Source organism: Mirounga angustirostris, unplaced genomic scaffold (genome assembly GCF_029215605.1).
Source record: "Mirounga angustirostris isolate CCGP_5_RB_7025 unplaced genomic scaffold, mMirAng1.0.hap1 SCAF_5, whole genome shotgun sequence".
Lineage (NCBI taxonomy): Eukaryota > Metazoa > Chordata > Mammalia > Carnivora > Phocidae > Mirounga > Mirounga angustirostris.
In genome coordinates this window covers 152,966,181-152,982,681 of record NW_026991713.1, presented here as the reverse complement: position 1 = coordinate 152,982,681, position 16,501 = coordinate 152,966,181, and the positions used below count along the sequence as shown (strand labels likewise).

The following is a 16,501-nucleotide window of genomic DNA, read 5'->3' as shown; positions in this document are numbered from 1 at the left end:
GTCAAAAGCTAAAGTGCTTTGAAAATAGGTTACAGGGGCGCCTGGGTGGCTCAGTCGGTTCAGTGCCTGACTCTTGATTTCAGCTCTAAGTCATGATCTCAGGGTCATGAGATGAGCCCCACGTGGTGCTCTGCACCGGGCGTGAGCCAGCTAAACATTCTCTTTCTCTCTCCCTCCCTCTGCCTCTCCCCCGCCCTCCCACCCCAGCTTACTCTTTCTCTCTCTCTCAAAAAAGAAAAGAAGCTATAAATTTTCCTCTGGGCCCAGCGTTAACCTCATTCCATAAGTTTTGATATGAAGTATTCTCATTTTCATTAACAACCCTACGATCAGAAATCCCAGATTTGGTTTCTTCCCTGATTTATGAGTTATTTAGAAGAGGTTTGTTTGTCTAAATCTCTAAGTGATTGCCTTTGAGAGGCTAGTTTTAAATATATCTTATTATTGTATGAATGAGGCCTGAAAGATTTCTACTTTTGAAATCTATTACGTTTCTTTTGAGACAAATTAACTGTGGATTTTAATTAGGGCATCTTAGCACATCTAGACAACAGTGTTTGAAAAGAAAAGGCCATCCCCTAGAATAAACATCGACTCACACATACGCACATCTACCTTCGTAAAGAAGAAGGTAAGCGAACCATTAACTTGGTGGGAGACCCAGAACTGCCAAAATTTAAGGATTAAGTTGCTCCAATCTAGGAATTCCACAGCCAGGAATCATACCCACGATGGCACTGAGGCTCCGCCGCCCCATTTTAAAGACTAAATCTGAGCCTGCCAGAGACGGAGCCAGATATCACATTAAATTACAGCTGAGACTGGGTTTCGTGGACGCAAACCCCTTCACCATGGAGTCCAGCTTTCTTCTCAAAGGAATATTAAAAGAGCAGCAGACAGTCTCCTCTGGTGACCTGAAGTGTGTTCATCGGACAGGGCACAGGCAGCAAGCAGGCTCCTAAGACAAGCAGGACTTGACTCCTGGGGAGAGCGGGCCGGCTAGAGAAGGAAGCTGACCGGGCTCTTCCGACAAGCCCCAGAAAGAACATTCAGTCATTTTTCAGGCAGTGCCAAGCAAACTTGCGCGATGGGTGGATCCCGGGGAATCCTGGCCCTCTCCTCCCAACCCTGGGAGGACCTCTGCCTGCAGAGGTGGGACAGTGGCAGGTGGAGGGCCGGGCCTGCAGGAGCGGACGCAGGAAGGACCCGCGCCGCTCAACAATGCTGATCAGGGGGGCACACGGAGGCCGCTCCTCAGGGGGAGTCTCAGCTCCAAGGCTATGGCCCACGTGCCATGTCGGCCGTCCCCGAAGGGCCATCTCAGCACGGTGTTTCAATGAGAAATGACACATGCTACTGGGGGCTTGAGATCTGATTGGGGATGCAGAGCTGCATCCATCTGCTTCCCAGCAAGGAAGCCAGAACAGCGAAGAGATAAACAGAAGTCAATCAAAGCAGAGAGTGACATCGAAAAAAACTCGCCTAATTCTGCCGGACTGGTTTTGCCGCATAAAGAGAAGAGTCATTTGGACAATATGGCTTCAGCATAAGAAATGAAATGATGGCACCATTCCCAAAAGCAAGCGAAAGCAGTGAATGTCAGGCATGTTCCCGACATCCTTGAAGGTTCTGAGCTGGAAGAACAGCACACCCTTAATGAACTGCGGTTCTACTGACCCTCTGTTTTGCAAGACTAATTACTTCTTTGGAGAGTAAGCCTGGGTCCAGAGTTTCAGCACATGCAAGTATCACCAAGCAGGAAAAGTAAGACTTCCAAATGGAAGTATGTTTGTCAAAATCAACCCCTTCAAAACAAAACCAAAAAAAAAAAAAAAAAGTGCTTAAACCAATTCCTCCTAGGTCCGTACCGAACAGAAATGTTTACCAAACCTGTTTAGCAAGACACCTGCACAAAAATGCTCATGGCAGTGCTATGTCCCAAACTGGGAATTTCCAAAGGCCCATAAACACAATGGATATGTAAATCGTGGTATATCCCACAATGCAATACAACACAACCATGTGATGAACAGTGACAAACACGCGACACGATGTAGACTCGGAGTCACCACCCAACATTTACCAGATAGTAAAGGTCTTGGGCTTTGGGGGCCACATGGTCTTTGTCCACACTACTCAACTCTGCCTTTACAGGGCAAAAAAGCAGCCACATCCAGTATGCAAATGAATTGGACATGGCTGTGTTCCAATAAAGTTTTATTTATGCACCCTGAAATTTCAATTTCATATACTTTTCACATGCCATGAAATGTTATTCTTCTTTTGATATTTTTTCTCCCCCAACCACTTAAAAATGTGAAATCCATTCTTAGCCCACAGGCCCCGTGGAAATTGGCAACGTGGATCTGGCCCGAGGGCTGGAGTTGGCCAATGTCTGATATAATTTCTCATAATCTCATCTCACATGCTGCTAAGCAAACCAAACCAGGGACCAAGTTGTACAGATCGCGTGATTCTGTTTCTAAAAAAAAACAAAAGTAACCTATGGGGTCAGAAGTCAGGGTTGCCCAGGAGATGTGGGAACTGGAAGTGGGAAGGAGAAGAACCTTGGCAGGGCGTGGACGGGCAGCGAGCTGTCAGGCTCTGTGCTCTGGATCTGGGTCCTGGTCACAGGAGCATGGCCACTGGTGGACCTGCACATTTTATGATTTGTGCACTTTTGGGTACGTATGTTCTATTTCTTTTTTTTTAAAGATTTTATTTATTTATTTGAGAGAGAGAATGAGATAGAGAGAGAGCATGAGAGGGGGGAGGGTCAGAAGGAGAAGCAGACTCCCCGCCGAGCAGGGAGCCCGATGCGGGACTCGATCCCGGGACTCCAGGATCATGACCCAAGCCGAAGGCAGCCGTTTAACCAACTGAGCCACCCAGGCGCCCCATATGTTCTATTTCAAGAGAAACTTCGCGAGTTGTTAAAGTCAAGGCAGGCCCACTCAATGCGCTTCAGAAACAGAAGTGTAAAGAGAATCACAGCCGTCCTGTTACATTAGCCAAGAGTCCTTCCCTATGGCTAGGCATCGGCCGAGGCTAGAGTATTTAATAAGGGGCAGATCTGAGTCTCCATCCCTCTAGGTGTTACCACATTTGCTTCTAGACAGAGGTGTGTTCCATGGTTCAAGGGAGCGCACCAACCTCAGACTCCGGTCAGGTTGTTTCTCTGGGTGTTTGTGGGGAAAGACGCTGTTCACCTGACTCCCTGCTCCTCCTCGCATGGAAATCTGCCATCAATCCCGTTAACAGAAACGGCATCTGGCAACACGCAGGGCCTCCAACCTGCAGTGAAGCCCGTGCTGGACACACACAAAGGAGGAAGGCCAGGCCTGGCTTCCGTGTGATTCCGAGGGAATAGGCAGTTCATTATTTCTTCTTAGAGTCAGCAGCCAAGTCTCACTAAAAGCTGTGCTTAAAATTATCGCTGTAATTATTCTAATACAAATGAGCAACTTATCAAAACATTATCCTATAGATGCTCCCTCACCGCTCCAAGACTAGTGGGGCAGGGTGGAGCCTACCACCCCTGCATTGCTCCGTGGGCCAGGTCGGCGGGAACTTTGGTGACGGGACTTCTACCAGATGCCCAGCTCACCAGGGCCCGTCCTCTGTAAAGAGGCATGTTTCGCACTTTCCCTGGCGGTGGTGACACGGGGTGACCACCCACCCACCGCCGGGTCCTGATGCTTCCATCCATGCGATGGGCGGACCACCAGTGCCAACCCTCTCGCAGGGCCATTCGCAAGAATTCCCAACCACAACTGCTCTGGGAAAACACTCAGTGTGACTCACACACGCACGCACACATGCACTGCATGGGCTCCCTGGTCACCCCGCCCGAGTTCAAAGTGCAAGTCTGCTGCTCTGTGACTTTGGGCAATTCTTCACTCTGTGCCTCAGGGTCCCCAATCTGTGAATGGGGACAATGTCATGAAGTGGATGTCAACAATTCAGCAAGATAACCCAGGAGGTGCTGCTTAGCACAGTTAATACATAACAGCAGTGACTCTCACCATCCTCCTCCTCCTCCTCCTCATTATTTTGAGAGTTGAAAACTCGTATCCTAACAGCAGTCTTTCAGGTCACACAAATAAGCAACATCGAGGGGTGGGCTCCCAGGCAAACCGGGAAGTGGGACCCTAGGTAGAGGGGCAGCCCCATCTGCCCTCCCCCAAACGTGTGCTTCTTTGGTAATGAAGGCCAGAAATACACATTTTTTTTTCTTTTTTTAGAGAGAGAGAGGAAGGGGCAGAGGGAGAGGAAAGAGAGACAGAATCTTAAGCAGGTTCCACGCCCAGCACAGAGCCCGATGCAGGGGCTCGAGCTCACGACCCTGAGATCACAACCTAAACCGAAATCAGGAGTCAGATGCTAAAATGGACTGAGCCACCCAGGCGCCCCCAGCATTTCCAATTTTTAAATAGGAACTCCAAATTCAATTTTTACTTGAAATCACTGATGTTTATATGTTGGCCAGTAATTTAAATTTTTTTTAACAAAAGAAGGAGGAGGACGCGAACCCAGGGCTGCCATTCCTCCAGCTGCAGCCCAGACCCGGCCCACGGGAAGTGAGGTTTGCCCCCTTGGTACTTTCTCATGTCCGCTTTTGTTGGGGGTTCATACCGCTTGCTCTCTCTCTGAAGGAGAGTTGGTTGGCTCCACGTGATTTTTTTCACCCTAAAAGAAAGCCAAAATAGCAGTCAACCCCTGGACCTAAGAAGTCAATCCAGGCTGTGCCCACTTGTGAACCCGGCTGTTTTCTGTGAATGCACCTCACCTCCACATCACCTCTTCCACCCTGGTCACTGTCATCACCTCGTCTCCTAAACAAGAGGGATTCAGATGTAACAATTCAGAAACTATTCCTGAATAGGACTAAGGGAAAAAGCAGGTAATGAGAGTATTTTACATCAGAAATGGAATCTTCTGTAACCGCCTGATGACAAGCAAATGGGGTTCTCTGTTTGTGTCTTTTATAAACTGCCTGGTCTGAGCTGGGGATAAAAGAGAGAGAGAAAGAGAGACAATGAATAGGCTTTTATTTCAAAGAGAACATCTGCAAAGCATGGTCCTACCTTAAAAAATAAACAGAAAACAGCCACTAGTCTGGGGGGGGGGGAAGAAAAAAAGATTTCCCATTACATCTCTAATTAATAAAGCCCCATTTCACAAGGAAAGAAAAAAAAACAGAAAAAGAACAACTTTCCCACATCCCCAAAGAGAGGATGCTTAATGAGGTAACCCCTGGATTACTTGATCCATCTAATCTGGTTTTAATACTATCCTTAAATAATGTATACATTAGCTCTCCACCACCAAAAACATTTGTTTATTTTATTAACGTGAGCCCAGTTGAGTGCTAAGACTCTGCGAAATTATCATGCTGTCCTTGGGCTCTGTTTTTATTGCTTGTCTCCTTGCTCATTATAAAATGATTAGCTGTCTCCACTGCCCTTTTGAATTGCTGTTTGGGTTGCAATGCAGTTCTGTTCCCCGGGTTCTGAGCAGGCGAGTCTTGATTCGGGGTTAAGTTAACAGAGTCATTACGGGCCCATCTGGGAACTCATTCATCATGGTTAATTCCAGGTGCAACACATGGGGGACTCACGGACACAGTCAACATGAAGTGAACGCTCATGAATCCAAGAGATGCACATGAAGGGTCCAGACCCAAGTCCAGAAGACGGGCCGGAGGAGCCCCATCACTGTAGGAGCAATGGAGAGAGCAGCCGAGACCATCAAGAGAGGGCCCCGTAACTGTGACTGCCACTCAGACCCAGGGCACAGTTCTTCCTAAAGTCTCACTGAAATCCTCTCTACTTGAACATCGGAACAAAATGGCACCACTGCTGACCAAAGGAGCAGAGTATCTTCAAACTGGGGAACCCAACATTTCCCAAACTTTGGCCATTCTGGCACCCCCTCCTCAGTCATTCGCCATCCAAACCAAGGCCAGGATTAGGATTAGAATTAGGGCTTGGTACTATTACTCATGCATGCTCATTATGTTTAACCAACTTCTCTCAAATGCCACTTTACTTGCAGGCTAAGCGCTAAGAGCCCCAAGTTGTCATTTCGATTTTCCCTAATGCACATTTAAAGAACTACATAGTATTACAATTTTTAAAAATATTCACCCAACAAGGCACAAAAAGATGAAAGTGACTGAAAGTGATGGTTTGTGTCCCTGACAGTGCTGGAAGCCAAGCCACGGTGTTTCAGAATGTTCCAGTCTTCCACCTGCTGTGACCAGCTCTCTGACAACTCTCCACATCCCGAACCGTGTTATTGTGGGGCAGGGTTGGGGGGAGCACATGAAGTGGAAGGCAGACAATTCAAAACAGCGTGTTCGCCGCATGCCCAACAAAGGGGAAACCGTTAACCAAACTGTAGAACGCATGGGTCTATTTTTGTTGAGGACACTGCCTTCACAATGGCCTGATCCTTGTGAGAATTTGCATCTTCTGGGTACAGAGCAGCAGCGAGGGAGGGAAGGAAACCTCCATCGTGCCCAGGGGAAGCAAAAGCAGTGGAGGTAAGTAAGTGCTGTGAATAAACCACATGGGGATAATTGAAAGGTGACCACAGACACTTATTTTTGGCTCATCACAGTGAACACGGAGATCTTCTAAACAGAGGTTGCAAATTCAGCAGTCCAAAGGGGCCAGTTAGGCATCACAGGAGAAAGAAAAGATCCAGGTGTGTGCGTGGGGCCGGGGGGGTCTCAGGAATCTGGAGGGTCTCGGGGACAGCCCCTCCCCCGCTGGGCCAGTTGAAAAACAAGCAAGGATGGGGGCGCTGTCAGATCTCGTGACTTTCTAAAAGGCATGCCCATAATCCCCATGGTCTTACAGCATATCTTAATCCTTAAGTTTCGGTGCCTTTTTATTTGAACCTACAGTGTGGGCCAAACCAAACCTACCCACAGGCCATGAATCTGAGGGCCTCTCTTGCAAACATCTGTCATGATGGGGCTGCAAGAGGAAGGAGAACAGGAGCCCTGATCTCGGGCCAGAGCTGGGGCCCATCACCAGGCCCTGCCAGCTGGGTGCCTTTCTTGCTCCTACAACGCAGATGAGGAAACTGAGCCCCTCAGAGGTGAAGTAACGCATCAGGTATGAAGGGCAGAGATGGGCTGTGAACTCCAGATGTCAGAGCCCTGCCCCGGCACCACCCTAACCATCACATGACAGGCCTCCTAGGCCCTGCTCCCCTTGCAAACCTTAGGCAGCTCACTGCTCATCCCCAGGCTCCTTATTAAGCTGTAAGAAGAGCTTGAGCCCCATGAGTGGAGCAATCTAGACCTCATGTCTGGCAGTCTGGGGGCAGTGGGAGCCTTGAGGGCTTCCAGGCCCCTGAATCACACTATTCCTGTGCAGAGGACACCTTCCTCTTGCGTCCAAGAGGCCACTCTGGGGAAGCGAGACCGGCAGTGCATCTGGCTAGGATGTGAAAGGGACCTCTGAGTAGCAGCAACGGCCCAACACTTCCCCTGCTGGGCTGGTCCTCCTGAGGGCAGGGGGCACATCTGTCCTGTTCATGAAGGTTGTGCCAGTCCTGGGCACAGTGCCTGGCAGGCTCTCACTGCTGGAATGGAGGATGGGTAGATGGATGGACGGACGGACATATGGATGGATGCACGCACGTAGAGATGGATGGGTCCATGGATAGGTGGATGGATGTAAGCGCATCTGCGCTTATGAACGAACAGATGGGAGGGGAGGGAGGGTGGGCCAGGGGACTTACTGAATTGGACAGAGACCAGGAACGTAGTCTGTGGAGTCACCACCAGCCTTCAATCCCTATAACTGACCACTTCTCAGCTGTTCAACCTTTATCCGACTTCTTGCCTTAGTTTTTATGACTTGTAATCAGTAAAGCAGAGATGAGACGAATCACCTTTAACGTGAAGCATGTTGTAAGAATTCCGAAGATCACGCCTTCCTACAGCATCTGGTAGAAGGTAAACTTTCAACGGAGAGAAATCCTCCTCACCCTCCCCATTGTTAGCATTACAGTTACAATGTCTGTGCCCCATGAGTAAGGGACCGCTGCATATGTCTCTCCCCGTGAACTTGACTCCTTCGGGCTTGATCAATGTTGCTCATGGCCAAGGATTACAGGAAAGGATTAGCTGGGAGGAGAAATGCTAGTCATTAGCATCCACAGACACATCAGCCTGGATTAGATTTCCAGGTAAGCCAGCAGTCATCTGGACTGGGACAAACCAGGCCAGAGACAGAACAAACCCATTTCCCTGTCCACAGAGGGCCCTGGAGGGCGAGATCCTCCTCCAAAAGAGACTCAAGAAATGCCCTTCTGTGCCCCCTCTGCCCCACCCGGCTGGGGGTCTGGGCTCCCAGGCCCTGATTCTAACAATGCCAGTCTCCGTGTTCACGACAGCGTTGAGCCAGTTAAGGTGACACCCATCCACCCTCCCTGCCGCCCTCTTTTCAACACCTTCAGTGGGGGAGGAAGCAACCCTAACCGCGGGGATCAGAGGGGCACAACCTGATGAGTATCTGTGGGCAAACGGGTAGTTTCTGTTGCAGGCGGAAGGAAGTGCCCACAAAACAATCGGCCTGTGAGTTCTTAGAGATACCTCCCTGCTTCCCCCAGGCTCTTGGGGGGCTCCTCATGGGCTCCTCCGGAGAGAACCACAGAGCAGCTGAACTGGGCGGGTGGAGAAGCAGGAAGCCCACTGAGGATGAATGAAAGGCTGTTTCCACTGGCCCAGGAGCCTTGAAGAGCACCCTCCTTCCTTCCTGGCTAGAGAGAGCTGAATTCAAAACTCCTTCCTCCGGCCAACTCAGCAGTTCCAGTTCCACCCTCGTATGAACGCTGCATATTTCAGTATCAGGTGATACCTTCCATTCCAGGACCATAACATCCTGTGCTGGGGGCTGGGCTTCCTGACTGAATCAACTACCTACGTGCCTCCTTAAATGAGTTCTGCGGTTCTAAGGTTAGGGGCCTTCGCAAGCTGCTTATAAGAGGGAGGGTGTAGAGCAGAGCGGTTAAGAGCCCGGATTGCCTGGGTTTAAATCCTGGCTCTGCCATTTATAACCGACCCTGGGAAAGCTGCTTAAGCTTCTTCCTCTGCCTCAGTTTCCTCCGTAGTGTGAGGTTTCAATGAGTTAACGCTTGTAAAACACCCAGGACAGGGCCTGGTTATATAGTAAGCTCCAGGACTGTTGGCTGTGGCAGCTAGAACACACATTTGCTAAAGGAATAAAGGAGTTAATGCATAAGAAAGGCTTCAAACGGTGCCTGGCACATTATAACTTCCCTATAGAGACTCATTACTGTTATTATTACTCCCTATTTGTGTCATTATTTAGGGGTCTGATTCCACGAAAACTGCCTATCTGCTCCTTTTTCTAGGGTTGGCACATTTTTGGAAATCTGCAGTAAGAAGGGAGAAAAGCGGTATGAAGACTTTCAGGAATCATTTGGCTGCGTTTGGAGTTTTTCAAAGAACTGCGCAGACACAGCGCTCAGAAACCCGTAGGTCGACTGGAATAAGGCAGACCTGGGTTTGGATCCCAGCTCTGCTGCTCCCCCAGCTCTGCACTCTCGGTGAGCAAGCTGCTTTGCCTCTCTGAGCCTGTTCCCTAATCTCCGAGATGGGGCCAGCAACAGTCCTATCCCACACAGCCAGGGAGACTCACTGAGATGGTAAGGTAATAACTGCAAAGTCCTCGTTAACTCCTGCCGTGCAATCAGGGGGAGCATCGTAGTAACAATGTATGCAAAACATCTAAAGGAGGCTTGGCATACAGCTGGCACTCAATAAATATTAGTGTTCCTCCCTCGACCACATTCCATCCTGCTGCAAGGCTGGGACACACACAAGCAATGGATCTACTCTCCTGCCCTGGATTTCACTCAAACCCGACTTTCCATGGGAAAATAAATAATCGCAAAAAATTGCTTATTTCCAAACATACTAAGACTTTCTTTTCAAGAACAGCAGCTCACATTGGAGCATTTTCATGTGCCAGGCCCCAAAAGCAGTTCACATGTATCAGTACATTTCATCCTCACATGACCCTCTGCGGGAGCCCGGATTTTCAGAGGAGCAGAGCAGAAGGACTTGCCCAAGGTCAAGGAGATGGCAAAGAGCAGAGCCTGACCTGAACCCATCTGTGTCAGACGCAAGGACACTTAACGGTCTCTTTCCTGGGCGCTGGGGCCTGGCACACATCACCTACGACTTTTTCCTCCTGCTCCCACGCCTTTTCCTTTGAACTTGGGTTTTGTTGGGGTTAAGCTTATGTTTTACTTTTAGTTTTCCCCAAGGTATTTTCTTGTTGGTTCTGATAGATGGGGACCAGGGTCCACAGAAATGGGGGAAATGCAAAGAAAACAGGGAGCATTCTCCTAAGTGATAAGACAGGGCAGTGTTCACCAAGAGACAGAGAGGAGGTCAGCCCTTACACCATGCACCCTATGCAGTCCAATGATGTGGGCACCGTGCGTTTTTGTCTTTGTGCATGCAGATTTATGGCCCCACTGACTACAAATAGCTCCGGGTGAGAGGGAAGCTCCTGACTACAGAGATATTCTTAAGGATATTTTGTTTTCTGGGGAAACACACACACGCACGCGTGCACAATGTCAGATATCTGCCCCAGTTCAAAACACCAAATTTCCTTTCCTATTAAAACCATGGATCAAAGCTGGACAATCCCCAGCAAACAGGGACTAACGCTTTGGCTTCTTATTTGCAAAACAGCAAGTATTTTGTCACGTAAACTTTGAGAAGATTAAAGAGAAAAAGAACTGATAAACGAGAGAGAATATCTAGAGTGTGACGAGACTGGAAGGAAAGGAAATGTACATATACAATTACATATATACCCCTATGTGTCTAATAATTTCTACTTTTATTTATCTGTTCATTTAACATTTTCCAGTATATGATTAAGCAGATGGCAATATCTGCAGTAAGATAAATATTGTTCAGTGATGCATATTTCTGTATACAAAGTGTAATACATTGCTCAAACAAAATAAAACCCTATTGAGAGTGTGAAAAAAAGAAAACCCAACCATCAATAAAATACCCTCTGTTCTCTCTGGTCACAAAACATTTGGATAGAAAGAGAAGCCACACCTCTCAGGCTGTTAGAACCAGAGGTGATCTGGATACAGTGAACCAATTTTTCAGAGTCACTGCTGATGTCTGAAAAACTCCTGAGTTATCTGAGTAAGGTGAAGTATGAGGAATTTCTGCCAAAAAATCAACAGTTCCAAGGGGTCAGACGATACAAAAACCCCACTCCACATTAAAGATGCATGTGTATGGGAGGGCGATTAAAAATTCGGCTCCTTGAATGAAACTTACTGTGTAGCACTTTATCTAAGGGCACAAGGAATAAACGCGACTTCAAGAGGATCGCTGGAATCGAAGGGAAAGAAAATAAACGTTCATTACGTGAACACACACAGCTCTCTTTCATTTGTCCCCAATCCATCCAGAACCTGGAGTGTGATCTTTTTGACACTCTCCCCAGTGTGTTCCCTCCCTTCATAAGGGAGCCCATCTGTTTCTTAAATTCTGAGATGACAGTCAAATCCACAGCTTACAGGAGACCCAGCGAAGGTCTCGGTGTCTCAGCCACAGCTCTGCTCCAATCCACCCGATAATTCTAATATTTAAGAGCTCTAGAAGAGGCAGAGAGGGAAAAGGAGCTTGCAAATCTTTTATAGATATGTCCATCTTGTCACCATCCTCATGTCGTCTCTGACTCTGCTTGAGAAACTGTGTGTTTCTTCTTGGCTCCTTAAAATGCACCAAAAATACAATCAGGTCCCTCCAATGGGGTGCCGCTCCCCAGACATAAAAGGTGGCAAGTGCAGAGGCTCTGGGACGGTAGGCACAAGGAAGCAGCAAGGTCTTGCTCAGAAAATGCTCTGGACACAGTGCCTGCCGGACACTCTTTGGGACACAGCCACCAGCACCACCACCGCCACCAATGGGGCCACAGACTCTCTCTGCCTGCAAGAATTGCACCTGCCCCACTCCACCCCACCCCCACCCTCCAGAGAGCTCAGAGATGAAGCACCATGTCCCAAGCATGTGTCTCACCAGTTCTTTAAGAGAGCCATCTGGAAAATCACAGGGATTTTTTTTTTTTTTAAACATCCCACTCCTGAATCTATCTCCAAGGCATCACGCTAGCAGCCCCAACAGGGTCTGCCGACAAACCACATGTTGCAAGGGCCTGAGTGGCTTGCGAAAAGGTCTGGTCCTCTCCCAGCCTGCGGCCCAAGCTCAGGCATGTCGTTGGACTTTGGGAACAGCCTGCCCCCTTCTGGTCTCCTTGAGCTCCATGGAAGGGCAGGGGCTGGGTGGGCACGGCTAGAGGAGGACCCACCCCCGGGGCCCTCCAGCATGTCTGCGCTGTGATTTCAGGATCTAGCAAGGCATGGGGGTAGATGTGGGGCAGGGAAAGAGAGGAGACAGACGAGCAGTTAAAATAAAATACAAATCCAGGAGACATAACAGTTCACAACAGCGCAGTAGACACCCTCAGAGAAAGGGGGAGGACCAAAAAAACAAACCAACAAAATCTGTCTATAACAGAAGGTGAAGAAATTGACACCTGGGGAGATGGGGGAAGGGGGGGGTAGTAATTAAGCCTGCAGATGAAAGCAGAGTTTCAAAAAGCAGTGCAACTCTGCTGCTGGAACTGGCATGCCAAAAGGAATAAAAAAAGGAAATGGCAAGCTCCCACCTACCTTCCCAACTGCAAACCTCTCTGCGGCTGAGCTGGGAGGAGAGAGAATAGGCTACTGAACTGAGCACACACAGCCGGGGTGTGGACGAAGTACTCAAAACATCCAGGACGCAGGAAGAAATCCAGGCCTCCTTCCTTCTCTCTGCTTATTTCAACAGGTGGTCTTTGCACCCAAAGATACACCTCCTGGTGCCTGTCAACCCCAGACGCAAAGGGTACAGGAAGCCTCATGCCACCGTGTTCAGCCTACATGTTCCCACTCTGGGCCAGCAGGGCTGGTCCTGAACCCCCTTGCACCGCACCTCCCAGTAGGGCTCCAAATCCAGACCGAACCCCGAATCACATTTCTGCCCAAACACATCACGGTTCACCCCAGGATTTAAAGGCAGTGCCTGGGAGTACCCTTCTCTGGAACTAAAAGGCCACAGGACATTGGGAATGTTCTGACTCTCCATCAGGAATCTCCCTCCACACCCCTCCCCACAAACAAGGGGAAGACGTCCACCTGCTACCCACACAGACAAGCGAGCAACGTGAAATGCCACCATGTCACCTCCTGGGACACAAAGAGCCGCACTCCAGCAAAGAGGGTCACCGCTGATTCCAAGGAAGTTTAACAGATCAGAAAGCATCACGCTGCGTCTGAAGGCACTCTTCAGAGAGGGCTCCCAGGGCGACAAACGACACAGACATGCATTCAGTGCCTAAGGATCCTGAAACTAACCCCTAGCATCTGATGTCCCCCCAAGAGCTAGGAGAACCCCTGTAGGCAAATGGCATGAGGAAGACAGAGACACACTGCACATCGTTATTCCTTAGGACAGACACTCACGCCCACAGGGCACAGCGAGCATGGCCCAGAGCTGGGGACTCTGACCTCCTGTCCTGCGTGTCCTAGCTCAGTGGGCTCAGCAGGGCAGCCCAGAGAAGGTGTGAAAGACATCCCTGGAGAAGTTGGGGACAGGATAGAAAGACACCCACATGGCCCCAGAAGATGGACAGAAAAACCAGTGTCAGAGCTGAGACTGTTCACACCCAAGGAAGGCAAAGAAAACCCAGAAGGGCCAAAGTGGTGATGATGTGGTCAGATACACAGCTGGTGACACTGATTGGCTACACACAAGACGGAGAGCCAGGGACAGCCATCTAGGAGAAGGGGCCATGCCCTGACCCTGGACAGCTGGGTGAGGAAAGTCAGAGAGGGCACTGGGAGAGGACAAGGTTAGAGACGGAGAAGGTAGAGACACGAGCAGCACAGACAGCCAGAGATGGCAGACAGGAGACCTAAAGTAAGACCAGGCGCCCAAGCCTGAATCTTGATTCAGGGAGACGGCTGGGGATTTGGGACACCGATCCCAGACCCCACCTCAGGCCCGGAAAAGACAAGGAGATGGCAAGTAGGGAACGGAGTTGTCTGCACTCAGCTCAGCAAAAACCAAAGAGATGCTGTGAGCACCACCCATGAGCAGCGGCTGAGGATCCCGGGCACGATCCACGCACTCAGACAGTGAGCAAGGCACCAACACCCACATGCACAGTGCAAGTCGGGGCGCCCAGCAAGAGTGACGGGGAACAGGAACCCGGCCAGGCTCCGGTAACCCCCAAAGCGCCTCCTCTGGAGATAACTTCCCCAGACCCCAAGAGGGCAGTCCACAGACTCGGGATGGGGCAGCCCACTGGCCCCCTCCGAGCCTCGGCAGGAACCCCGCCCCGGCTTCCAGGGAAAGAGACAGGGACCCGGCAAGCTTGGGGAGTCCCAGTCTGATGCCCGGGGTTCAAGGGCTGCGGGGGGAGCGTGGGGTCAGGGCTGCCTCCTCCTCACCCTCCCTCTCTCCCTCCCTCCGGGACGCGAGCCGAAAGGGCATCTTACCAGCGCCCGCGCGGGCAGTGCCCCCCGACTGGCCGGCTGCTGCGCTCGGGGCTCTCCGGGGCCGCCTCCCCGCGCCCGCGCCGGGGCCCCCCGTCCTCCGCCGCCGCCTCGGGCTGCAGCCGGCCCGGCGGGCAGGTCCCGGCGCTCCCGGCGCGGGGCCGGGGCCGGGGGCGGTTGCTCCGCGCCGCCGGCCGCTGCGCCCCCGCGGCGCTCCCCGGCCCCGGAGTCGAGGCTGCTGAAATTCCACACGACCAGCGTCTGCAGCAGCAGCACGGTGAGCGCCGCGAGCAGCGCCGAGTGCGAGCGCCGGGCCAGCCTCCGGGCGCACGGCGCCGCCACCATCTTCGGAGCGCGGCGGGCGAGCGGGGCGCGGGGACCCCGGGCGCTCCGGGCCGCCCCCGCGCTCCCCGCGGCTCCCGCGGCCGCCGGCTGCCGCTCGGGCTCGCGCTCGGGCCGCCGCCGCCGCCGCCGCCGCCTCGGCTCGCCGCTGCTCCTCCTCCGCCGCCGCCGCCGCCGCCGCCGCCGCCGCCTCCACCGCCGCGGCGCGGAGTTTTCAGACGGGCAGGGACCCGGACGTCACCAGGAGGAGGGGAAGGCGGGGAGGCGGGGAGCGGGAGGCCGCGGAGGGGGCCGCCGGGCGCGCGCGCTCGGGGAGGGGGCGCGCAGGGCGGGCGGGGGCCTGGCCCGCGGGGCTCCCCTGCCCGCAGCCCTCCGCGGGGGGAGGGGGGGTGGCCGGACGGGGGCTTGCGGGGGGGGGGCGCGGGCCGAGGCGGCGAGGGGCGGGGCCTGGAGGCGGAGCAAGGGAGGAAAAAGGAGGAGGGAAAGGAAGGGGGTGGGGGCGAGCGGAGAGGACGCACGCCCCCCACGACAGAGTAGGAGTGGGGTGGGGGAGAGGGGGACAGTTTCCACGGCGGGGAAAAGGGGCGAGGGCAGAAAAGCAGGGGAGCTTTGGGTGAGGATGGGCGCGCTCCGCATCAAGGGGAGGTCAGGAGGATTTGGGGGTCCTGAGATCCTGCCTTCCTGTGGGACGCCAGCACGAGGCAGCTGAGTGGGGCGGACTCCCCGCCCTGGAGTTTGCCGGCAGGTATACGGGCACAAAGACTGCCGGGCAGGTGGAGACGTGAGAAACGTATCAGGAGTGTCGGAACCGGGGTAGGGTCTCACGCAGCGGGTCCCTGGATCCCTCCCTGGCTTGAAGGGGCAGGGAGGAGGCTATGAATGAGTCTCTGTGAGTGACTCCTGAGTCACACCCAACCCTCTAGAGCCAACGATGTACTAAGTGCTTTACTGAGTCACTTCTCTGGTCCCTAAGGACGAGCAAGCCAAGAGACTCCAAACCCAGTTGGCAAGCAAGTGCTTTCGGTGGTAAGGGGGGACCCAGTGGAGTTTCTCAACCTTCAATGGCTTCAAGGTCCAAAGTCTGGCCCCTGGGCCTTCATCTAGGTCTTTCTTCCAATCCATTCCGAAGCCTGCCTTCCTGACCATGCAGGGTTCAGCTCCTGGGGGAATGGGTCTTGCTTTGCAAAGTGTAGTTCTTTTCCATCTGGGCTGGACTGTCCCAGTGACCTTGAGCCAGGAGGACTCCTCCCTGGGCGGGAGCTTCCTTCTCTGTCAAAGAGAGCTCAGACTGATCATCCCAACGGACTCAAGTTTCATCCCCAGCCTTCTCTGACTCAGTCTTCCCAGTCTTTCTCTCCCTTGTCCTCTAGCCCAGGGCTTTATACGCAGCCACCCTGAACACACCACACGTGGACAGAGGGGGGAGGGGGGGTCCCAGACAGGACTTAGCACTATGAGAATAGAACAGCAGATCAAATCCCCAGCTTGTAAATGAGGGACTCCGGGGTGGAGGGTGGGGGGTGAATGCTTTGCA

General features: G+C 52.1%; 1 protein-coding gene across 1 annotated transcript in view; it reads right to left on the bottom strand.

Moving 5' to 3' along the window:
- The window catches only part of XYLT1 (xylosyltransferase 1), a 299,327-nt gene extending 284,216 nt beyond the window's left edge, over window positions 1–15,111 (bottom strand). The window contains exon 1 of the mRNA XM_045875055.3: window positions 14,629–15,111. Within this exon, the coding sequence (XP_045731011.1) occupies window positions 14,629–14,970 (342 nt within the window). The 5' untranslated portion in view covers window positions 14,971–15,111. The remainder of the gene's footprint in view (window positions 1–14,628) is intronic.
- Window positions 15,112–16,501: the final 1,390 nt, after the last annotated feature.